This window comes from Leucopleurus acutus (genome assembly GCF_964270905.1).
Source record: "Leucopleurus acutus genome assembly, chromosome: 1".
Taxonomy (NCBI): Eukaryota; Metazoa; Chordata; class Mammalia; order Artiodactyla; family Delphinidae; genus Leucopleurus; species Leucopleurus acutus.
Genome location: NC_139142.1, coordinates 200,212,947 through 200,239,491, shown reverse-complemented (window position 1 = coordinate 200,239,491; position 26,545 = coordinate 200,212,947). Strand labels below are relative to the sequence as shown.

Here is a 26,545-nt window from a genome sequence, read left to right as displayed (position 1 = left end):
CAGTTCTGGTACTTTCACACTGACGTGATTTTCCAGAGAACTAATTTTTAGGTCCTAATATTGGTCAAAATTGTTTAGAATGTCTGTGTCTGACATGTTATTAAACGTGTGAGTGGGCAAGAAAACACATGCTGCGTGTTTGGTTCACTTCAAAGTAGCCTTTAATAAATTGGAAAAATTTCTTTTTTTTCTAAAGGAAGTCAGGAAAATTAGGTACAAGTTAGAGGTAAAGATGAAAAAACATTACAAGTTAAAACTATCAAATGCCAATACAGAACTGATAAGAGTCAATACAGGCATTATGTCTACTTTTAGTTTTCATATTCAAGAACAGTTAAAAAAAAAATGCTTAGAATCCAGGACAGGAACTAGATCATCTGGAGAGAGGTTAAATGAGTCAGAAAAGTAGTTAATAAGCTGGAAACTGGTTAAAGCTAGTTTCTCTATGTCCGTAGAAAGAACAATAAGAACAAAACAGATTTATATTGTCCTGAGAAAAAGTTGAAACAGGCCCCTGGAAAAACCTCTTGATCATAAAGGTCAGCAAGACCACAATGAAAGCTGTAGCAATTTTACCTTAGTAACCTTTCAATTATCTGTTTAAGTTGTCCACTATGTGGGGACTGAGTGAATGAAATGTATTTGCCTAAGTCTACAAGCTCTCAGCTGTTCATCATCAAATGTGATTAGCTATCAAAGGATCATTACCAATGAAGAGCCTATCAGTACCAAGTGAGACAAGTTACCAATTAAAAATGCTATATTTATAAAAATTAGGGGAATTCTCTGGCAGTCAGGTGGTAAGGACTCAGCACTTTCACTGCCAAGGGTCTGGGTTCGATCCCTGGTTAGGGAACTAAGATCCCACAAGCCGCGCAGCTCGGCCAAAAAAGAAAAAACGAAAAATATTAGTAGAAACACAGACGGGGTTGGCAGACTACAGCCCGTAGGCCAATACTGGGTTGCCATCTGTTTTAGTCAATACAGTTTTATCAGAACACAGAGTAAAATAGCTGTGACAGAGACTGAATGACCCGCAAAGCCTGAAATACTTACAGAAAAGGTTTGCTGACCTCTGACTTCTATTAAGAAATTCTTTAAGGCAATTAACATTACTATTTCTGAAGAGTAAGAAAATGATCTCTGCATCTAAGGTATATTCTTTATCCTACTCATCTACAGTAGCATAAGGTCCCATATTGAGATGAAGCCAAAAATCTGGGATGAAAATGCTATCTTTTCTGTCAGGCAGAGAGCTCAAGCACAATTATAAAAGGTGAAAATGGGCTCTAATAACTCTCAAGCTGATTCTGGTCAGTGAAGTGGGTACTGAAAATGGCCCCGAACTGATAAAAACCTGCCGAGAGTTACAGAAGAAGAGAATGCACAGTACAGTTACCAGAAGAGGAATTACTTACGCTGTATGTGAATGAGCTGCTTTGGCATCCTGAATTCCCCGGGGTAAATGGACTCATAGTAAGCGATGTTGCTTTCTGCCTCCGGGACTGGAATGACCATGTTGTCCCTCTTCTCGCCATACACCTGCTGTGCCGAGATAGCCCGCTGAAGATGGTGTTCCTAAAAAGAGGGAAAAAGAGGTAAGTTACGTATTAAAAAACTAGCAAACAGAACATGTAGCCTCATGAAGAGGTTTTCATTTGTTTTTAAAATAGAGGAATTTTAGTAGCCTTGCAAGGAGGCTAACAATACAGTTGTGGTAAAAACATTTTGAATAGAAACAAGAGTTTGTCAGATACACTGTATATTTCCTCAATTTTTAATTTTTATTTATTTATTTTTTTTTTTGTGGTACGCGGGCCTCTCACTGTTGCGGCCTCTCCCGTTGCGGAGCACAGGCTCCGGACGCACAGGCTCAGCGGCCATGGCTCACGGGCCCAGCCGCTCTGCGGCATGTGGGATCTTCCCGGACCGGGGCACGAACCCGCGTCCCCTGCATCGGCAGGCGGACTCTCAACCACTGCGCCACCAGGGAAGCCCTATTTCCTCAATTTAAGAAAAGGTACTACACCGAAATTGAGAGTTAAATTATACAAAAGATTCCAAAAACTGACTAAAACTGTTATTAAAGTTTGCATTTTATAGGGACTTCCCTGGTGGTGCAGTGGTTAAGAATCCGCCCGCCAATGCAGGGGACACGGGTTCGAGCCCTGGTCCGGGAAGATCCCACATGCCTCGGACCAACTAAGCCCGTGCAGCACGACTACTGAGCCTGCGCTCTAGAACGTGCGAGCCACAACTCCTGAGCCCACGTGCCACAACTACCGAAGCCCGCGTGCCTAGAGCCCACGCTCCGCAACAAGAGAAGCCACCGCAGTGAGAAGCCTGCGCACCGCAACCAAGAGTAGGCCCCGCTCGCCGCAACTAGAGAAAGCCCGTGCACAGCAACGAAGACTCACCGCAGCCAAAAATAATACATAAATTTATTTTTAAAAAAGAAGTTTGCATTCTACAGATGAGACTGTTTTAAAAAGAGGGTTAAAACATTCGAACGTACTGTATGACGAAAGCAGGCTTTGTATAAAAAATATTTTATCGATTCTAATTGCTTATTCATACAGTGTTTCATAAATGTCATACAAATCAACTAATATGATCATTCCAAAGAAGGGTACAGATTATTGTCTCCATTTTTCATTCACGAAGCTGACACAGATTCAAACCTGGTCTGTGTTTTGAGTAATAACCTTTCTTCTGAATTTCCGGAGCCCTTTTTGAACGGTAGTAAAGTATAGGGATTGAAGGCAAAGGCTCCAGAGGTTGTGACTCCTGGCAAGACACTTCATTCTTCTAAATCTGTTTCCTCCAGGAAAAGAAAAATAGAATCTTCCACGGATGGCTGGAGATTTAAGTAAGCTAAATGTGCATTAAATGTTTAGTACAATGCTTGGCAGTTACAGGTGCTCAAAATAAGCTTTGGTTGAGGTGCCACACAGATTTTCACCAGCTGCCACAGAAATATCTGTTCTCACCCACCCCATCATCATTGAATTTTGATAAACATTTCATTAAATTTAAGCTAGTTTTTAAAATACTGTATATAAAATACAAGTTGAAGGATGAAAAGCATTCCAACAGTATGAAAACAAAAAATTCCAGTCTTCATACGTAGCCTCTGTCAATGTTACATATACGTATATATCAATTCACACCTAGGATTCTGCTGCGCAACATACAGAGCTTTATCCCTAGGGCTTTGGTCCCTTGACATACCTCGGAGATTTTTCCATACTGATACTTTCACTACCATTTTTGCAACAGCTGCATTGTATTCCACTATGTGGATGTACCGTAACTTATTTAACCAGACACGAACTGATAGGGAAAAAACCCTGGAAGCAACTTAAATGCCTATATCCTTCTCCCTGAATGCTGCAAAAACCAATCCTGTACTACTATATGTATGAGACACCTTTGTGAGCCCGTGAAAGCATCTGTAGGACGAGAGACGGAAGCGCTCAAAGGGTATATGAAGTTACAGCACATATTCCTACCACTCCTTGCAGTAACTCCTTAACATCTCTTTTCAATTTTAAAATGACCCATTTTATTTTAGGTTAATTTCTTTACAAGGAGTTTTTCTTCCCTTACGTGTTGCTGTTTGTTCATTTTCAAAAGTGCTGCTTTTCTTTTTCTCATTGATGTTTAAATATGTGGATTATTTTCCTTTTCAGTATTAAGGAAATTAGCCCCCATGTAATAAAACTGACAACTGTTTTCCTGAAGTTTGACTTCTGATTTTGTTTAGAGGATTTTTTCCACGCAGGAAAGTTCTATTAGTCAAATTTATTAACCTTTTCCTTTATGATTCTGTCATCCTTAGTAACAGGTATAAATCGTATAGTCACAAACTAGGGTGTGTAAACAAAACCTTTCATTTTTATAACTCAACTTATCTTTGATTCAGGCTGCCTTGTGGCTCCTGGGAGCTGGTAGAAACTAAGTGTGGGGGGGGGAGGGGTGACTCCGAACAGCCTATGGGCGTGTGTACTGGCCCTTGTGCCCTCTGACACAGGGTGCTTCTGAGCCCCAGGGGGGGAATCAATCACAGGTGTACTCTTCTCCTCTCAGATACCCTCAAAGAGCAAGAGAAATTTTCTGTGACCTATGCCCCCTACTTACATCAAACTCAAGGAGGGAGCGGGGGAGCGAGGCACACTATTCTTCATTTGCATTTTGTCCTTAATCCATTAGCATTTCTCTGTGTAGGTGAACATGTGAGAGACGGTTTATTTTTTTGTATATGGAGAGACAGCAAGCCATCTCGAAGGGTATAGGAAAGTCATGCATAAAATCACCTATTCCCGGGCTTCCCTGGTGGCGCAGTGGTTGAGAGTCCGCCTGCCGATGCAGGGGACGCGGGTTCGTGCCCCGGTCCGGGAAGATCCCACATGCCGCGGAGCGGCTGGGCCCGTGAGCCATGGCCGCTGGGCCTGTGTGTCCGGAGCCTGTGCTCCGCAACGGGAGAGACCACAACAGTGAGAGGCCCGCGTAGCGCAAAAAAAAAAAAAAAAAAAAAATCACCTATTCCCTATTTTAATGACTAAAAATGTGCCTTTCTCAGAATTCCACTTGCACTTGGGAGTATTTCCAAGTTCTTTTGCCCTCCTGTACTCAACTGCCTCCTCTGCTAGTATTTAACGTGTTTTTCAAAGTGCAGCCGCAGACATTTTATTATCTAGTGCTGACTAGTTACTAAATTCACTCCTCATGATTCTTTTTCAGAAATTTCCTGGCTATTTCATTCATTTCTCTAGATGAACCACAATGAAAATTACTTTCTAGGTGTGAAAGGGGACCACTAAGGCTTTAGATTTCTTATAGGCACTGTAGTGTGGTGGTTAAGAACATGATTTGTAATCAGGAGCGCTCTGGATTTGAAGGTTGGCTCCACGGTTTACTAGCTCCATGACTTTGGGACTCGGGACAAGATATTCATACCAGCAAGTTTTATTACCTATAAATGTATACTGTGTACCTACCATATGGGATTGTGGTTAAGATAAAATGGCTGAGACACACTACCTACCTAAAACATGGTAGCAAATGTGTACCTTTCATTACCAGAGAAGCTGAAGATTTACCATATGCTTGTTACCATTCCTATTCTTCCTAGTGTTAACAGCATTCTGTAGAAAGACTTCCTTATCTTTATATCCATTTTCCTAGAATCATGAAATCAAGCTTTTTATCAATATTATAGTAAATACTGCTTTAAAAAAATCTTCCATGTGTTTTTTTGTTTTACAAAATATTCGACAAAATTTCCTCATAAGGAACGTAAGGAGCCAAGATATGTACAATATACAACAAATATGTTCTTCTAAGCCTTAAAAATCACTCAACAACTGGTGTGTAACTATAACCTTAAACATTCCTATTTACTGTAGCCCTGTGTATGTACAAAGACTCGAGGATGGGAAGGAGACCACACACAGGTGCCGGTGTGGCTGGAGCACAGGGGGTGAGAGTGCAAAGGGGGTCAGGGTCAAATCATGCAGGGACATGGGGCATGTTACGGACTTGTCCTTGTACTAAGAGCAACAGTGGCTGAAGGATTTTAAAGATCAGCCTGGCTGCTGTCTAGAAAACGGACCATATTCTAGAAAATGGAACATGCATAGCCTTTAAATGGTTCAGAATAATATTTAATGAAATGGAAAAACCCATCAATTTATTAAGTAAAAAGACAGATCTGAAAATTGTATGTTCAGGATATTTGTATTTAATCTTTTTTAAAAGCAAAAGACATAATTGAACACACACAAATATAGGAAAAAGTCTAAAAGTAGCTGAACACGTAACAATCCTTCTCTCTATGCTCCTTTATTCTTCTCACTGCTTTATTTTTCCAAAGCTCTTACAGTCCTCTGACATGTCATATCCTTGGTTTGTTTACTGTTGTCACCCCTTCCTCCCCCCCGCAATCTAAGCATCGTGAGGGCAGGGATTTTTGTCTATTTTGTTCACTGCTAAATAACCACCCGAAAACAGTGCCGAGTACAAAGCATGGTGCTTAAATATCTGTTGAATGAATATGTATGTAGGTATCTGTGTATGTACACACACACACATACCACACAGATGCAAGCAGGCACACATATGTGTCAAGTTTCAAAGTATGTACACCAGTTAACAGATCACCTCCTGGTGATATAATTTTGAAATACTCTTCTATAATTTTATTTCCCTTATTTTCTAAAATTCTTTGTAATTCTTTTTGACAAAAAATATTTGAGTACATCTCACTACATGATTTTCTAAAACAAAGGTAATTTCTGAAAGACACAATTTATTTAGTTCAGTAAAACCCTTCCCATTTAAGTCAAGTTTAGTTCCAGAGTAAAACATTACACTTGCAGCTTTCCAGGTAAAGAACGTATTTTTAAAACCCCAAACTATATACATCTACTTCCAAGAAAAAAACATTAAATTATATTAAAGTAACATTAAATTATAAGTGAAAATGAAATTTTTGCTTTGAGTAGGAAGCTGTGAAATGGTGAAGCCAAGTAATACATGAAATAAATTAGAATAAGATGAGCTATGAATTCAAGTCAATAATTACTTATTGAATGCCTTGACTAAATAACTAAGATGATCCGATCCTAAATTACAATTATATAAAATGCCAGATGTTCCTGGAAGATAATATCTGTCAATGAAACTTCTAAATACATCTACTTGCAGCACTGAATAAGCCAGCCTTCCCAAACTGTGTTCACTGGAATACTTAATTTCAAATTATCAATAGGTAGTCCAATAATGAGTTTGACAGTTAAAAAAAAAATAACGTTGGATTTTTAAACTTTTGGAATGAAAGCTTTTAACACGGCAATGTAAACTGTGGTTGCTCATGACAGAGGGTTCAGTCATTCCAAATCTATGACCACAGAATCATTTTTTCAGAAAGTATCCATTAATAGCTCATGGAGAACTTTTGTGATGCAGCTTGGGAAATGCTGGTATAGGACAACAACTGGAGATACAGGGCAGAACAGCTGGGCTTAAGCTTCTCATTAATTAACTTAGTCCATATTTACTGACTGCCCACTATGTGCCTCTCCTGGGAACACAATGGTAAATAAAATAGCACGGTTCCTGACACTGTAGTAGGGAGGACAGACACTAATAAAACAGCCCTAAAAATAAACTGTAAAGTGTGATAAGTGCTGTGAAGGAAAAGAACAATGTGTTAATGGGAAATATAAATAGGAAAGGGATTTCAAGGACAGTATCACTTTCACTAGTGCCAAGTCACATTTAAGCTAGAACAGGAGTTAAAAGATTATTTTAAGAAAAGGAAGTAGCTGTGTGTGAAGACCACTTACTAGCCTGACACCCTGGGAGGGTAAAGTTTCTTTATATCATAGAATATTTATAATAACTAGGTTCAGGTGCAATTTAAGAGTTAATCATCAAAACACCAGGATCAATTCCCATTTTTCATAAAATAACAAAGGTATACCCTCTCGAATCTAATCTTACAGGGAACAAAGTAAATACTATTAAATAATCTAAAGAATTTTAAGATAGTCAACCTTACAAAAAATGGAATCAGATGAATCGTAACTTACGATTAAGCAAATTACTTTAAAAGCCTCTTGCGCTGCAAGTAATGATAATGTTTTCTATACAGAGCAATGTGAACAATAAAGAAGAGGATCAGAAAAGACTGAACGATGATCTTCAGAAAGTTCAGAGGCACACTTTCGTGTCCCCATGAACCCTGCAATTGCAGGCTCCAAATATTCACTTTTGTTACTTCAGCCCACCTGGCGCACTGGAAGAGCGTGGGCTTTACAGACAGAGACCCAGGCAGGAAGCTTAGCTTCCTCCTCAGACCCTAAGTCCAGCAAGTCACTCTGCTACTTATTTTTATTATTTGTTTTATATACATATCTCCTTTTTTTTTTTACCCGTCTTTCCCTCTTTTCTTTCCAGCACTTAATGTTTTTTCTTTTACTTTCCCCTTTGTTATTTTTGCTTACCCCTAGAAAATTTCTGCCTTTTCAGGTGGTAACGGTCTCTTTGATAAAAACATTGGTAATTAATGCAAAATGGTTAACTGGTTATAAACAGGGCACATCACAAATTTGAGAAGTCAGAAAATATCATTTTTATTGATTAAGAGTGACATTAGGTATCGGTTAGGTAAGACCCATCTGAAAGGACAGTACTGTGTCTTAAACATCTGTTGTGTGCCTTTGCTCACACAGATGGACCATACGCCAGCCCCACTCCCAAGGAAATTCCCACTTGTTCTTCAAAGTCTGGTTTAAAATGATCTTTCTTTTTGTCTTGTTTATAGTTTCCTTTGCTGTGTAAAAGCTTTTAAGTTTCATTAGGTCCCATTTGTTTATTTTTGTTTTTATTCCCATTTCTCTAGGAGGTGGGTCAAAAAAGATCTTGCTGTGGTTTATGTCAAAAAGTGTTTGTCCTATGTTTTCCTCTAAGAGTTTGATAGTGTCTGGCCTTACATTTAGGTCTTTACTCCATTTGGAGTTTATTTTTGTGTCTGGTGTTAGGGAGTGCTCTAGTTTCATTCTTTTATAGGCAGTGGTCCAGCTTCCCAGCCCCACTTATGGAAGAGGCTGTCTTTTCTCCCGTGTATGCTCTTGCCTCCTCTGCCATCACCATCATTAATCGTTAGAGGAATGCACATCAAAACCACAATAAGGCCATTATCAGAAAACCTACAAACAATAAATGCTGGAGAGGGTGTGGAGAAGAGGGAATGTAATTGCAGTGCAATTCCCACTTGCACTGCAGGTGGGAATGTAAACCGATACAGCCACTATGGAGAACAGTATGAAGGTTCCTTAAAAAACTAAAAATAGAACTACCATACGACCCAGCAATCCCACTACTGAGCATATACCCTGAGGAAACCATAATTCAAAAAGACACATGCACACGCCACAACTACTGAAGCCCACGTGCCTAGAGCCCGTGCTCCACAAGAGAAGCCACCGCAATGAGAAGCCCGCGAACCGCAACGAAGAGCAGCCCCTGCTCGCCGCTACTAGAGAAAGCCCGTGAGCAGCAATGAAGACCCAATGCAGCTAAAAATAAATAAATTAATTAAAAAAAAAAAAGAAATGCTAAAGGAAGTTCTTCAGATGGAAGGGAAACAATAGCAGATGGAAACAGATTTATCAGGAGAGAACAAATTATGGGTAAATATAAAAGATTGTTTCCCTTTTCTTAAAAGGCATGTGACTGTTGAAAGCAACAATATAACAATAAATTGTGGGTTTGTAAAAAAAAAAAAAAGACACATGCACCCCAATGTTCACTGCAGCTCTCTTTACAATAGCCAGGACATGGAAGCAACCTAAGTGTCCATCGACAGATGAATGAATAAAGAAGATGTGGCACATATATACAAAGGAATATTACTCAGCCATAAAAAGAAATGAAATTGAGTTATTTGTAGTGAGGTGGATGGACCCAGAGACTGTCATACAGAGTGAAGTAAGTCAGAAAGAGAAAAACAAATACACTATGCTAACACGTATATATGGAATCTAAAAAAAAATGGTTCTGAAGAACCTAGGGGCAGGACAAGAATAAAGAGACAGACACAGAAAATGGACTTGAGGACATGGGGTTGGAGGGCAAAGCTGGGGCGAAGTGAGAGTGGCATGTACCTATATACACTACTGAACGTAAAATAGTCGGCTGGTGGGAAGCAGCTGCATAGCACAGGGAGATCAGCTTGGTGCTTTGTGTCGACCTAGAGGGGTGGCATAGGGAGGGTGGGAGGGAGGGGATACGGGGATATATGTATGCATATGGCTGATTCACTTTGCCATAGAAACTTTGCCAACAGAAACTAACTTTGCCAACAGAAACTAACATAGCATTGTGAAGTAATTATACTCCAATAAAGATCTATTAAAAAAAATAAAATAAAACGATCTGCCCTCTGCTTCCCCTATCTGTGCTTTTACAGCACTACATCCTCTACTTAAGAAATCGTGCTGTAATCATTTATTTGTCTACATACTGATCTCCAAAATGTTAAGCTCCTTAAGATTAGACGCTATGTCTAACTAACCTTTATCTTTTCCTTTAAAAGATGTATTCTCTTGTAGTATGGGGACTCTAAATTCTTTTAAGGATGAGGGATAAACAAGATTATCTTTGTAATCTACTTAGCAGCTAGAACTATATTTTCCTTTATTGCAGGTACCCAGTATTTTAAAAAATATCATTATAGAAAAATAAGGATAAGACTAAATTGAATGAAAAAAATGAAAAAGGTATTTCTACCTGCTCTATAGTAAGTTCTAATAAATATTACCAAACCAGAAAGAGTTATTCAAGGTTATACTAGGCAAATTCCTAAACAAAGATTAAATTATATCAACTTATTCATTAAGTATATTTATTTAAGAAAATAATGGCCTTAATGGTCAGCCATAACAACAATTAAGACCACATTTAGACCTTTTGGGTTACTGAATTAAAAACAGGTTATTGAAAGCAACAATATTGTATAAGATTTCTTATGGGTAAATAAGTGATGACTAATTTGTAAAAAGCCACCTAAGAAGTTACTGAACCCCTGCTCATTTATGCACGGAGGGCTAGACTCCACTGCTACCACAACAGAAGGGCTGAGCCGCATCACTTTCTCGGCTGCTTCCTGACGACTTTCCTGAGAACCAGACAGCCATGCCTATTCAGGAACAGTGCTCCAGCAAGGGCTCCCAGGTTCTGCATCCGAACACCCAGCTCTTGCCTGGCTCATTACGACAGCCTTCTGACTGGTTTCCCTGCTTCCATTTCTGTCTGTCTTCATGCAATAATCAGAGTAATCTGTTAATATACAAGTCAGACCATGCCATTCTTCCGTTAGAACATTCCAATTATTTCCCACCTCACTCAGAATAAAAGCCAAAGTTCTTAAAACTGCTTACAAGGTCCAACAGGATGTGCACATTCCCCTTCCTCGTTGTGCCCAGGCAACCCTTACTTCCATTCTGCTCTTGTCATACTAGATTCCTTGCTCTCTGTCAAACTCAGAATGGCTTGCGCTTCCTCACTTTCTTCAAATCTTGGTTCAAAAGTCCCCTTTGCAGACAGAGCATTCTTCACCAGCTCTTCTACTCTACGGTCCCCAGAATGGCTACAACTGAGAAGGCTGACCACACCGAACAACTCTGAGGATGAGGAACAACTCCAACTCTCACACACGGTTAGTGAGAAAAAGGGGCGGCGGATCTCATGAAACCAGACATACACGTTGCACACGGCCCAGCAATCCCACTCCTAGGTATTTACCTAGGAGAAATGAGGATGCAAGCCCACAAAAGGACCTGAATGAGAATGTTCATACGGTTTTATTATTCGTAATAGCCCCAAAGTGGAAACAGCCCGAACGTCCATCATCAGGACTGGTGCACAAACTGCGGTTTGGTGACACAACGGAGGACCACCCAGCAACGCAGCGGAACAAACCACCTACACATGGCATGACACGGGCAAGTCCCCAAAACACTGGGGTGAGGGAAAATAGCTCTGCACAAGACAGTCCACACTCTGAGTCCATTTATGTGACGTTTCAAAACAAGCAACATTAATCTATGGTAAAAAAAAAAAAAAAGAAAGAAAAACAGAAGCTGCTTCTGAGGCCTGGGGGCAAGGATTGACTGGAATGGGAATGAAAGAATTTTCTGGGATGATGGTAAAGTTCCATATCTTGTTGGGGGATGGGTTAGACAAGTAGGCGAATTTGTCAAAATCCAGCTAATATACACCAAGTATTTGTGAATTTCTTTGCATGTAAATTTTACCTCAGAAGAAAAAAAAACAGCAAATAAATGCTGAACTCTAATTAATGATATGTATGCTGAAGTATTTAGGGAAACATGCACTGATGTCTGTAATTTACTTAGAAATGCATCAAAACAAGAAGGATTGATGGATGCAGAGATGAACAGATGTGTGATAAAGCAAAGTAGAGTGAAATGTTAATGGTGGAGTCTAGCCACGGGGTACATGGGTGGTCACTATAAAATGCTTGCAACCTCACAGTACGTTTGAAATTTTTCATAGTAAAATGTTGTAAAAAATATGGAATCTCTCCCCCTCAACCCTGTTCTATCCCACTACCCTGCTTTATTTTCCTGGGTAGCACTTACCTCCTCACAGACTACTGAATTTACTTATTGTTTTGTTCATTGTCTGTCTCTTCTCCCCAGAATGTAAGATGCACGAAGGAGAGGAATTCTTTTTTGCTTTGTCTACCCCAGATCCAGTATTGTGCCTAACACATACAAGTATACAATAAATGTTTGTTGAATAAATGTGCCAGTGAAACTACAACAATTTTTTTTTTTTTTTTTTTTTTTGCGGTACGCGGGCCTCTCACTGCTGTGGCCTCTCCCGCTGCACAGCACAGGCTCCGGACGCGCAGGCTCAGCGGCCATGGCTCACGGGCCCAGCCTCTCCGCGGCATGTGGGATCTTCCCGGACCGGGGCACGAACCCGTGTCCCCTGCCTCGGCAGGCGGACTCTCAGCCACTCAGCCACCAGGGAAGCCCTACAACAGTTATTTAAGGTCCACAAACTGTTCTGGTTTGGAATGGACTTCCTTAAAAGAAAATACGATTAAATTTCATAAAAGCAAAAAATAAAAAAAGACAAACGCATTTTGCTTTTGTGCTTAAAATACTCGGGGTAAACACTTAAAATAGCTGAAGACAGATTAGACTACTTGGCAAGAAAAAGAGCAGTTCGATACTTATATTTTCTACAAGAAATAAATGGTAAAAGATTCTATTACTCTCTACTCCTCTCACTTAAAGCTCAGTACTCTGAAATTACTTTTACTTCTAGACTATAAAACAGTAAAGGAAGACCTTTGCTAAGGTATGGGTAAAACTGTCCAGTCTTCTTGTTTCTCGTCAGTGTGAAGTATTTGTCAATTTGGTACTTATAACATATTCAGGACTTAAAGTTGCTAAGAAGCACAGGAAAGGCAACCCTAGGCAAAATTCAGTTTACTTTTTTACTTTTTTTTTTTTTTTTTTTTTTTGGCGGTATGCGGGCCTCTCACTGCTGTGGTCTCTCCCGTTGCGGAGCACAGGCTCCGGACGCGCAGGCTCAGCGGCCATGGCTCACGGGCGCAGCGGCTCCGCGGCATGTGGGATCTTCCCGGACTGGGGCACGAACCCGTGTCCCCTGCATCGGCAGGCGGACTCTCAACCACTGCGCCACCAGGGAAGCCCTTCAGTTTAATTTTGATGCTCACCTTCTCATGTCCCTTATTTGTACCCCTGACATCCCTTTGGACGTGGGCTGTTAGTGCTGTGCTTATTAAGAGTCTGCCTGCCCAGTGTGATGTTTGGCAATGTGAAAGGGAAGGGACTGAAATTAGTTTCTTTCTACTCTCATAAAATTACAATCTAATCAGAATGTTTCCCTAAAAATTAAAGTTAAAACAGCTCAAAAAGCTCTTGTTTCTGTTTATAATCTTTATGCTGAGGATTTCTGCACCTCCAATGTACCCCAGAGAGCTAGTCATCTGCCGTTATTTAATACCTTTTAACCCATGCAGTCAAATAAAATACAAACATGTTTCTCATTTTGGGGGGTTAGACCCTAAAGCAACAGCACTGAATAAACTGAACATCTAATTTAAACTTATCGAAAACTAAACATGTTTCTATAGGCTAATACAAACAAATGCTATACCAAGTCTTAGTCCTTAGCCCTGCACATACTCACTCTTGCAATTTCATCCACTATCATGGCTTTAACTACCATTTGCACGCTGATGACACAATTCAAAATCTTACTCTCTAGCACAGATTTCTGTTGAACATTAGGCACATGTAGAAAGACCTCTTACTCTATGTTCCACTGACATATCTCGTGTTAACATCAACGTCCCCATCTGCCGACTCCCCAAACCTGTTCCTCCTCGTGTCTTACCAATTTCGGCGAATCGCACCATCATACATCCAGTCGCCCAGTCAGAAGCCTTGATTTTTCCAGCTCCCTTTTGCTTCCTACGTCCCCATTTCCAAATCAGGCACCAGATCTTATAAACTTCTCCTTCATGTCTAGAAATTATTCAGTGCTTTCTCATCCCACTGTCACATCCAGGCTGCAGCTAGCCTTCTCACCTCTAGCGTCACACTATTCTCCACTTCCCTTCTGTAGCTACCGTCAGTGGTCTTCCTCAAAAAGTATGGGGAATTCCCTGGCGGTCCAGCGGTTAAGACTCTGAGACTCCACTGCAGGGGGCACGCGTTTGATCCCTGGTCAGGGAACTAAGATCCTGCAAGCCACATGGTATGGCCAAAAAAAAAAGTCTGATCACGATACTCTCACACTTAATCCTTGGCTCTCTACTGCCTTTACGATCCTGGCGTGGCAAAATGGGGTCCTTGATGGTCGAGCGCTAGCTAATTCTGCCAGTCCACCACCATACCACTTTCTACCCTGAACTTCACACGCCAGCCACAGGGAGCACCTAGTGGCACCTTCTAATAATATCTACATGTGAGGCTGCTCCCTGTGTTTTAAGTCCATCTAAACCTCTCTCATTTCTTTCTAATTCTACTAGCATGTCTACCCCTCTTTTAGAAAGTCTTTGATGACAGTTACAGGAGACTATCACAGTGGTAGTAACACAGAAAACAGGTACAGCTGATTTTTAAATTGTCTGTTCAATTAAGATCTTTATGAAACTGGAAACCAAACAACTCTGAATCCAGAAAGAATATTTCCTGACAGTGGTTTCACCCCTTAACTACCTGTCTCACACATACCAGAAGGGACAGGGTACAGCAGGTAGGAAAGAACACCAAGACAAAGAACAAACTCAGTAAGAAGATACTTTAAAAACACATTCATCTTGGATAAAATGTTAATCTTCGTGGAAGAAATGACTTCGGGAAGTCTTTTTTAGCTTTGGGTTATAAAGCCTTAGGCTTTACTACTATGCCTACTAATTCGTATTTCCAGAACTAAAATAATAGCTGACATTTGCGAAGCATTTATTACATGCCAGGCCTGAGCTTCACATTCTTATTTCATTTTTTCATTTAAAGCTCATAAATAGACAGACAGATAAAGAGATGGCAACTACCTCCCCTATTTCACAGATAATAAACTTGCCTATGTTCATACCGTTAGCTGGACTCGAACCCAGCTGTGACTTGAGTATAAGCTCTTAACAACTTTACTACATCGACTTTCAAAAGGATGTAGATTCCCCACAGATTACTTACTAATTCAAGGGAAAACTAGCAACGATACAGTGGAGACACTGGGCCACACCTTGACTGGGTGATCAAAATGAACATTACCGGGGCTTCCCTGGTGGCGCAGTGGTTGAGAGTCCGCCTGCCGATGCAGGGGACGCAGGTTCGTGCCCCGGTCCGGGAAGATCCCACATGCCGCGGAGCGGCTGGGCCCCGTGAGCCATGGCCGCTGAGCCTGCGCTCCGCAACAGGAGAGGCCACAACAGTGAGAGGCCCACGTACCACAAAAAAAAAAAAAAAAAAAAAAAAAAAAGAACATTACCAATGAGGGGCAGAGAGATATATGTGCCTCTGAATGTGATGCCATGAGAATATAACATCATTTATATAATGTGCTAGCTGGTAATGCAACACCTGAATGTAACCGAGAAAACATGAGACAAACCCAAAATGGGATCACCCTATTCAAAAAAAATCAAAGGGACTCTAATCTTTAAAAATGTCCACATCATAAAAGATGAAACACTTGCTGAAATATTTAGGGGTAAAGGGCCATGATATAGGCAACTAATCTCAAATGGTTTGGAAAAAAAATACATGCGTGTGCATGTGTATGTATGACAGAATGGGTGTATGGAAAAACAAACAAAGCAAATGGGACACGATGGTAACAATCAGTATACATGGGTGTACTCCCCTTTTTCTTGCAACTTTTCTGTAAGTTTGAAATTATTTCCAAATACAGCTGACTACCCTTGAACAACTCGGGGGCTAGGAGCATAGACCCTGCCCCCCCCCGTCAGTCGAATATCTGAGTACAACTTTACAGTGGGCTCCCTGCATCTGCGGTTCTGCATCCATGGATCCAACCAACCACGGATCTGTAGTGGTGTAGTCTTTTTTGGGCCACTCGGCACGGCATGTGGGATCACAGTTCTCTGACCAGGGATCGAACCCGTGCCCCCTGCAATGGGAGTGCAGAGTCGTAACAACTGGACCGCCAGGGAAGGCCTGTAGTGGTGTAGTTTTTATAGAAAAAAATCCATGTATAAGTGGATCTGCACAGTGCAAACCTATGTTGTTCAAGGGTCAACTGTAATAGTTGTTTTCTTTAAGCTAAGAGCAGAACGAAATGGTGAGGGGGGAAATAGTAGACTGTATACTCAAGAGCAAGAGATGTAAATTCTTCTTCCAGAATTGCTAAGTAACTGCATGATCTCCTAAGTCAGTGAGACCAGAGAGCCTCAGAATACCGTCTTCTGAATATAGTTCTAGGGACATAATTAGCTGTTCTATGAGGAGTTCTGTGATTAAATAATTTTGGAAAACGCACAGACAGTAACAGACAACGTTGAACAGTTTCTTTACAGAAGCATCCTCAGTGGTTTTGCATTTGCTGAAATGCACCATGATTTTCCAAATGAGTAATATAGAAGTCAACATTTCCTAATTATGTACTGACCACTGTTAGTGTGATTTATATAAATGTTTGGTGGGACCAAGCCTTTAATTTTCAGTATTAAAAAGTAAGGTTGAGGGGTGGTGGTGGGATGAACTGGGAGATTGGGATTGACATGTATACACTAATATGTATAAAACAGCTAACTAATAAGAACCTGCTATAGAAAAATAAATAAAATAAAATTCAAAAAACAGAAAGAGTAAGGCAAACATTAAAATAAAGTTGCAGTTAAACAGTGGTACAGGAAACACTTTCTTCTACAATAACAGACTTTATCCGTTTGGAGAAATATAACCTCCTGACTCCACTGTTCAACTCATAGTGAGGTAAGTTTACTAAATTTATTTTTAAAAAGGAGGGCTGTATTACGATGTAAGACTATGAAATCTCTGGCAATAGGTCTCCCTCGTACGGACAATAATACAGACTAGGGTTTGGCAAGCTGTTGCCAGCGAGGCAAATCTGGCCCACCACCTGTTTCTGTAAACACTTTATTAGAACACAGCCGCACGTGCTCATTTACATATTGCCCGCGGCTGCTTTGCTCCATAACAGCAGAAGAGCTGTGACAGAGACTGTAAGGCCTGCAAAGCCTAAAATATTTACTATCTGACTGTCCACAGAAAGTCCGCAGACTCTTCATGCAGATACAGTTATTTACGCTCTGTTTAATGCTTGAGATTCAGCAGTCTGGCGGATCACTGGCACACACAGAGCACGCTCTGCTATTTACACGATGAACACGACAAAAGAGGGAAGCTCATTAAGTAAAAAAAAAAATCACTATATTAGACCCTACATTAGACACTTAATCTTCATTCTGAAGGTGTATTATCATAATACCTATTTTGCAGGGAAAGTGAAGCTCAGTAAGGTAAGTCACTTGTCCGAGTGGTGGAAGTAGGATTTGGCTTGAGGTCTGACTCCAGAACCCCATGGTCTTTCTACTGTAGTTTAATTCCTCCTTCTTGCCTTCTTTTGCCTTTCCCATGAATGGCTGAGCTCTGGTTGGTACTCAGGGGAGGACTCAGAATACTAAGAGAGAAGCAGAAAGGACTTTAAACAGCTGAAGAAATGACTGACACCATCGTGGGTACAAGGAGCGTGGGGAAGCTACAACCAGGTAAGTTAAGGAAGTAAGGGCAGATTTCCTCACTTCTCTTGCAGGATTCTCTTCTGAGTACTTTACTAGATGACAGCTCATAAAGCTTAACTGCTGACAACACCCAGGCACCTGGATATGCAGGATGGAGCGGAGGAAGATTACGTCACAGGAGAGCCTAGGCCAGGTACATATGCTCCCCTGTGCAACTAACTACTCTTAATCGCCCACAAAGACGGAGGTTCATAGTAAAGGGTAAAGTAGAGTCTTCTCTAGTAAGTATTGTTTTATCTTGCTGTATGGGCAATAGAAAAAGCATTAAAATTTGTTATTTCTTCCCCTGGACTTCCAACACTTTTGCTTACTGTATCTTCGACACCACATACACCAAATGCGGAGCCAAAATAATCTTCTTTTTATAGAAATAATTAGTAACATGAGTTTCCCTCAAAGAAGGGAATCAGCTTTTAGTTAAAAGGAAATTATGAAGGACTCACTTGGCTTTAGAAGTACTTTATTTAGGTACTATTATATAATCTACTATAAAAATAGTCAGAGGATACCAAATGATTTACCACTCCAGAGAGCGAAGGACTCTGTGATGAACTAAGAAGGCTGAAATAAAGTCACACGTTTAGACTACACTGCACCATCCCCTGTTATTCTATCAAAAATAACAGATTTACCTATTGTAGTTTCCTACCAGTCAATGTAGCAATCAAGACTCGGCTGTTGATACACTTTTATTAATACTCTGTTTTACCCATCAAAAATGTAAAACTTTAAATAGACTCACAGACATAGAAAACAAACTTATGGTTACCAAAGGGGATAGCGGAGAGGGGAGAGAGATAAATTAGGAGTTTGGGATTAACATATACACACTACTATACATAAACAACAAGGTCCTACTGTATAGCACAGGGAATTATATTTAGTATCTTGTAATAACCTGTAATAAAAATGAATCTGAAAAAGTATATGCATTATATATATATATAAAACAGAATCACTTTACTGTATACCTGAAACTAAGACAACACTGTAAATTAACTATACTTCAACTTAAAAAATGGTTAAAAAAAACATATGTAAAACTACTTTAGGGCTTGTAGGAATGCTAAGATTTGTCCAAGTTTAAGGTAATTGTGGAAAATACTATAACATGGTTAGTACGGGAAGAAGTGATAGTTCATATGTTGTACTTATTATTCACTTAGGACCAAAGCTAAAAATAATCTTACAAAATTTCCTTCCTTTTCTTAACTGAAATCAAGTCCCCTGGTTTTACCAAAACCATAAAACTCCTGTGTAATTTCTGAAGTTGTGTCTTCTAGAGTGGCTAAAAAATAGAAGGGGCTCTGATAATCTCAAAACTTTTTTGTTTAATAATGTTTGTTTCCCTCACTTAAACTCACTCCTCCTTTATTTAAAGGAACAAACACATTGATAGACGAAAATAAATATTTCATAATTTCAAGTGATTTTGATTAATTTAATGTTATTTTCTTATATAAAACATACTGTACAGAAAAAAAAATTGACTTTATTAGAATACGCTCTCGGGATTCCCTGGCGGTCCAGTGGTTCGGACTCAGTGCTTTCACTGCTGGAGGGGGCCCTGGTTCAGTCCCTGGTCAGGGAACTGGGATCCTGCAAGGCACACGGCACAGCCCAAAAAAGAAAAAAAAAAAGGAAAGAATACTCTATCAAAAAAAAAAAAAGACATATAAGAAGTCATACTATTTAAGAGCACGCATTTTTCTATGTCAGAAACCTGGATTAGAATCCCAATCCTGCCCTTTACTAATTGTGACTTAACATCTGTAAATTCTAATTTCCTTATTAGTGAAATGAGGTAACTGCCATTATAAGGATAAAATGAGATAAGACATGGAGAGAAACCTCTTAACACAGAACCCAGCACCCACTTATTAGCTCTTTGTACTATAAATAATGAAACCAATTTAACCTTTTTTCCTACTAGTAAAGGGCAGAAAAAGCTACCTACCTGATCAGGTTGCACTGAGGATTAAATGAAGTTATATCCATAAAGCCCTGGGGTATTATTATTGTTAACAGGCAAATTATAATAACAACTTAAATTATTAATAGAAATTATTTTACTGTAGCTATATACATGAATCAATTAATAAGACGAATTCCAAATTTACCGTGTGTGTGTGTGTGTGTGTGTGTGTGTGTGTGTGTGTGTTTAAACCCTATAAAGGCAAATTAACTGCTGAAGTTACACCTCTGTCTTCACAAATGTCTTCTAAACATGAGAAGCCAGCACACCGACAAAAATGCAGGGAGTTATAGGATGTAATTTACAATAAATACCCTCTTTTCTTCATCTTCAAAGGTGAACACTGAACGTGTAATAGACAGCCTTTAGTTTTGGTCCCCAAATCGTTTCTGGCCTCCTGTAGGTGCTGGGGCTAGGTGACTAATGCTGGCCATTGAGCTATGAGTCAAAGCGACTCACGTTACTTCTGGACCAGAGTATTTAACTGCTGGTGGAAGATGCAAAGTTTTCAAAGCGCTCCTCCCACCTGTCACCATGTTTGAGACCTCTGCTGCATTGGCTTGGTTGCCCAGCTGATCCATGATAAACAAACAAGACACAAACAAGAACTAAACTTTTGAGACTGTCTGTAATCACTCATCATAACCTGGCTATCCTGACTGACATAAACTGGTCCCAGAAGTGGGGTACTATTATAACACAAAGACTAAAATACATGCCATTAGCTTGGGGGTCAGGCAGCAAGGAAACTTCTCAAGAGGCTGAAAGGGTGGCATTCCATAGTAGGTAGTACAAAATATTTGGTAAAAGTCAGTTATCATGATCGTGGAAAGATCATGTAATTAATAAACTTGTAGCTCTAGAAGAGGTTAAAAAACCTGGACATTAAAATGGTGTGTTGGTTGCTTTGTTTGATATTACAAGAAAGAAACAAATTTTAAAAATTGACTAGTTTGTAAGCAGGAATAAAAGAGAAGAGGCCAAATATTTGAGGATTTGCAGTGCTTGAAAAGTGCTTCTCAACTCAACCCGTAAATTAACAAATCAAGAAGGCCTTTGACTAACAAAGCCCTTCACAGCCTGCTCCTTTCCTGTAGAAGCTAGGAGACCTGAGGGTACTTTTAAATCAATCTGGGCTGTTGATTTTTGCTTGTTTGTTGGCAGCACAACATTGTAGGCTTGTAACGTGGTTCCGTTTAGCTCAGTGTGCAAGATGGCCTGTCCTCTCAAACCAAGGTATGGCCCGGATACCCACGGTTAAAACACACGAATGGATTAGAGTCTCAGAGCAGAGACCCAGATAAAACTGGACACACAGTTAAGTGCTTTCAGTTGAACAAAATGCTCAGAGAAAAAAGAGAGACAGAGACAGATACTAGGATGCAGCTCTTCCAGCAAAAGCTAACAGGCTTCTGGGATTAGCATTTAGGAGACAGACAGCTGTAAAGAACTGAGAGGACAGGCCATCTTGCACACTGAGCTAAACAGAACCACGTTACAAGCCTACAATGTTGTGCTGCCAACAAGCAAGCAAAAATCAACAGCCCAGATTGATTTACAAGTACCCTCAGGTCTCCTAGCTTCTATAGGAAGGGAGCAGGCTGTGAAGGGCTTTGGCCCCCAATACCTACTTCAGATGAGGCTAAGAAGATGATGGAAAGAAAGGAAGCATCTCCTGGGTATCAATGCCAAGAGCCACACAAACCAGTGGACTGGGAGCCCCTCCAGGAGCCTGCACTTGGTACCTACTTAAGAATATTCCTCACATCCAGGGAAAGGAGACCCTTATAAAGCCAGCCTGGTGGGAGTCTTGAGTTGCTATGCATCAGGAACTGCTGTTTCCATTGTCCAAAGGGGAGCATTACTGCGTTGATCAGGCCTCTGTTTTTCCAAAGTAAACTGGATAGGGGGCGGGGGGGGGGGGGGCAGATAATATTTTCACTCACAGATCTCCAGGTCAAGGGGAAGCACATCCAAACCTGATCTAGGGAAATATGTGTATCACCTGGAAATCCTAATATTCCAAGCTTGATGCTGTCTAGCTGGTCTCTTTCAGGCTGGGTTCACTGTGGGGGAGATGAGTACACTTTGTCTGTGGGAACGACAGTGATGCAAATCTCTGGTTGACCAGAAGGGCAGGTCTGTCATTAACTGCTGTTTGCCAAATGTTTTTGTTCTTTGCCATCTGGTCATTATGGCAGAATTGTATCTCCTGGTCAAAGATACGGTTAGGTGGAGCCATGTAACTTGCTCTGGCCAATGAGTTGATGAAACCCTCGTGTCTGGCTTCTGGCCAGAGCATGTGAGTAACTGATACAAGACAGGAGACCTCCCAGAGCTCTTCCCTCTAGTATAGTGCCCAGCAAGGTTCAGAATGGAGGCTGTCCTGTCAGCTGGGTCCTGGAATGGGGGCACATAAAACAGAACCCCCAAATCAACCCAGGCGACAGTGCAGTTAGAAGCCAATCTTTGTTATAATGCCACTAAGGTTTCACGGCTGTGTGTTCACAGTACAACCCTGCCTACCCTGTCTGATAAATGGAGGGAAACCCTTAACGCCACTGAACACGTGAGTCAGAGGCAAACTTACAGATCAACTATGTCAGGTTCCTTCTACAACTGATAAACATGAGGTCTACCATTAAGTGACTTGTCTGATCACAGAGTGATCACATGGTACAAGAATTTGATGGAACCATCATTATCCTCATGGAATTCTAAATTACAGAGTGAGTTATGTTCTAATCTCTAAACACAGTTCTGGGATAGACTGAACTAGAAACATATGAATAAATTAGCAATAGGCCAATCCAGTCATTCACTCAACAAGTAATGGTGGCATTAAGCTCCAATGCTGAAAGGTACTGGGAGCTCCGAGTCATGCGGTAAAGACTAATCAAACATCTCCATAAATGGACCGGAAGCTCACAAAAGTAAATTGCTAAGAATGATACTATGGGAGCATGTAACCGACCTATCTTAATGGGTAGATATCTCAGCAAGTGACCCTGAGAGGAGATGTGAGGGATCACTGGGAGAGTACTAAGCCAACCCGCAGGGGAGTAACGTTTTGGTACATGGGATAAATGAGGAATGATCCTGTTGCTGGAGGGAACCTGAAGGCTTTGGAGGAACAAAACGGAGGCAGGGGCCAGATTACGTAAGGCCTCACAGATAAGCCACTTGAAGAGCAGTGGAAACCCTTTACAGGTCTTTTGCAGGAAGTGACACAATGAGATTTCAGTTTTCAAAGGACCCCTGGTTGTGCTAAGAATATCAGGGAAGCAGCAACTGTACTCTTGGGAAGACCTGTTAGGAAGGTACTGAAATCTAGGCAAGAGATGTTAGTACCCTGAATTAGGGAAGTGCCACTGAAGATGATAACGTGTGAACTATTTAGGGAATTAAATACCACTACACTGGAATTTTTATTCAAGATATTTTAAACTCTTGCTAGCCTCTCTGAACTTTTATCGTAGTTCTCTAATTTCTCCACTCTGATTCACAGTAAACCCAAATACATTAAACTGAGTGAAAGGACAGCATGACACCAACATGATATGGCTGGCAAACACATTTATATCACAAGATACCTCTCCAACAGACCCCAGAAACACTTTAAAAAGATACACATAGTATATTCCATTGCTTCCCACATGGTAAGGCAGGCTACTTACTGAAAACTTTCTAGACCAGGATCTTAGAAATCACAGATTTTAAAAGTTCAAATGTAAGATTTATTCCAGGAAGGACTTAAAATGGCTGGGCCCAGAAATTAAGGGACATTATAGTTTTAAAATTGGCCTCTGGCTAGTGATACAATGTATAAGGCACCCCTGAGAAACAGTTTTAGATATGAATAAGAGTTAAGGTTCAACTGAGAAATTTTACATGGAAAAAAATCAGCCCTAAAAATAGAAAGATGAGGAAAAAAAAAAGTTAATCCTGCCACAAGCATTTCTTTCTTCTGTCCATCTTCAAAAAAACAGAACAAAAATGTTTCATCACTACAAAAAGATAGGAAGAATTTCTGAGGTATATTCCACAAAATCACAGCATAAAAGTTCAGACGATATATAAAGTAGAACTCAACAGATGTTCTAAAGTGGTGCACAGAAAATCTCAAGACAAAGGAATCAAGGAACGTATTTTTATGGAATTGATTCTGATATTTCCCGGTAGACAGAAAAAAAGATGGCTTTTATTTCATTGGAATTGCATTACAAAGGAAAAATTCACTAAGGCAAAAAAAGTTCATACAGAATTTTCACAAATAGTGTCAAGATACCACTATGATAGATGAAAAGGAAAATTCAAAGACAGTGATAAAAACATAACTGCAACCAAAATTTTGGTTTTCAAGCCACTTTCAGATCAGAGAGAAAGAATTTTAATGTAAAAAATTACCTTTAATGTAAAAATCTTTAATGTAACAATGTTAATGTAAAAACTTTCAGTAAAATAACTGATTTTGATTTTTGCATGATTCTACCTATATTTACTTCAAATGGGGGGGGGCGAAAAAAGAGATGACTTTTCAGGAACTCAACGTTAGAAGTTGGCTTACACAGTTTTGTTAGACTCTGAGTGATAACGTACAAATTTACCCAAAGTAAAAACAGACATTTCTGATCTTTACAACCAGGACTTAAAACGACTGCCTCAGATTATGGTTTATTTACCATATGAAGTCTAAGCTCCTTAAAGGAAAAGACATGTCTGTGGACCCTATAATACTTAGTTAGCATTATACTTTGTAAGTGTAAGTTTACAAATATTTGACACATCAACACCATATAAAATAAGTGCTTTTAGCAGAGCATTTCACAAAACTTACCACTGGAAAGGCCAAGACATTTTCTCTGGCTTAAAATTTTGGGTTATTAGAATGTCTCATGGCCCTCGCGATCGCAGAGAAACACATGCAAAGCCACAGCTTAAGTCCTACTTTTACCAGCCTGCTCCAAAAGCTCAAAGGCAGGTAAAGCAGGTAACTGACCACCATTTTAGAGTGCAGATAATCATAAAGTACCTAGATTTTTCCAGAACTATATAAACACTGATTAAAGAAACATCTGTGCCAGAACAGTGTTAAGTTTCTGAGATACAACACTGCTTCTGCTTTCAGAGGGCTTCAAGTGCAGTGGAAGCAACAATCATATAACTGAATTTGTTCTCTAAAACTCCCGGTGATGTCACTCGGGGAGGCTAAGTCAAGAAGGGCTTCAGAAAAGCTGACTAAACATGGCGCCCGGAAAGGCACGTGGGGTCAGGGGGGTGGAGCGAGCACGCACGGACAGGGGAGCTACGAGAGCTGAGAGGGCGTGGAGCCCGCCTTACCGAGCAGCGGGCTCCCGGCGGGCGGCCAGGCTCCAAGCGATGCAGGCACCTTCCCCTGGTGCTCACAGCCTGGGGCGGCCCTCCCGCACGTACCAGGGCTGGCCTGTGTGACCCAGGGCTGTGGCACAGGTGATGGCGGCCACGCCCAGGGCACTCCCGTGTCGGGCGGGCGCGCACCTGCTCCTGGCTGGCCTGCTGGGGGGGGCGGGGTGCAGGTGTCAGGCTGTATGGACACACGGGAGGGAGTCACAGAGAGGCCCAGTGATGGCTGCAACGCCAACAGCTTCTGCCGACAAGAGCCACCCGGTAAAGTCGCTCCCAGATTCCGGATCCTCAGAAGCCGGGATCAGTGTTTGCGGTCGTGAGCGGCGCAACTCTGGATAAGCTGTCACGCAGCAACGGACAACGCGCACATACGTGAGTACGGAGAGTCCTCACTGAATAACACAACCCTAAGCTGTTGGAATGGTCTGGCACTGGGCCCCGGTTTCTGAGGACACTGTCAGCGAAGAAGCTGTTAGTAAAAGCCCTGCGGTGTTTCACAAGGTGAGGTGAACGTTACTGGAAACCAGAGGAAGGGGTATCCCCGTCAGGAAGGAGCAGACGGTTTACTGACACCGACCCCGTCAGGTGTGTGAAAAGTGGGCAATCTGCCTAATGAACTGGGTGACTTAGCTAAGGAGGCTTTCCACCAGAGAGCTGCAAGTGCTGCCCTGTTCTTCTGCCATATATGGTAAAAAATGAGAAGATGAAATGAAGAACCGTTATAGAGGAGCCAGGACGCGAAGGTCTGGACGATTTGCAGTCTCACCAGACTGAAGACGGTGCTCAAATTCAGGAATGGATTCTGACCCAAGATCAAATCCAGGGCTCTGACAGACAAACACGGCCTAAAAACTACGCTGAGGGAGTGACTAGGAAGTCCTCTGTAAGACCTCAGAAAGATCCAAGATGGTGTCTCAGAGTACTCTTCCGTCAGACCAAAGGCTGCTACACAGAACTATGTGCTTCAAAGATTCTCTCACTCAAACAATAAGGCTGTGAGGAAGCTTAAGGGCGTTGTCTCAGCAGGAGCTCGAGGTAGTAAAAGGCTTACCTCAAAGAGGTTCATGGGCATGGCTTTTGGCTAATGGAATAAAATTAAATAGAAGACCAATACAACGCATGGAAGACCCACAACGTTTTTAAAAGAATTATATAGACAGAAACATTACCAGCTTGAACTAATGGAGATAAGAGACAATACAAAATGAGAAGAGGCCTTCAAAGTCCTAAAAACAAGTTAAGGGCTTTGCTGGCAGGAAGCAAGTTAAGAAAACCCAGTAGCAAACAGGTTAGGCTCTACCTTCGTGAAAAAGGAAGGGTGAACC

General features: G+C 40.9%; 1 protein-coding gene across 3 annotated transcripts in view; it reads right to left on the bottom strand.

Moving 5' to 3' along the window:
* EPC1 (enhancer of polycomb homolog 1) overlaps positions 1-26,545 on the bottom strand; it is a 94,153-nt gene that overhangs the window by 26,981 nt on the left and 40,627 nt on the right. For all 3 annotated transcript variants that reach the window (XM_082841353.1, XM_082841355.1, XM_082841352.1), the window contains exon 2: positions 1,419-1,578. In XM_082841353.1, the coding sequence (XP_082697479.1) occupies positions 1,419-1,578 (160 nt within the window). The remainder of the gene's footprint in view (positions 1-1,418; positions 1,579-26,545) is intronic.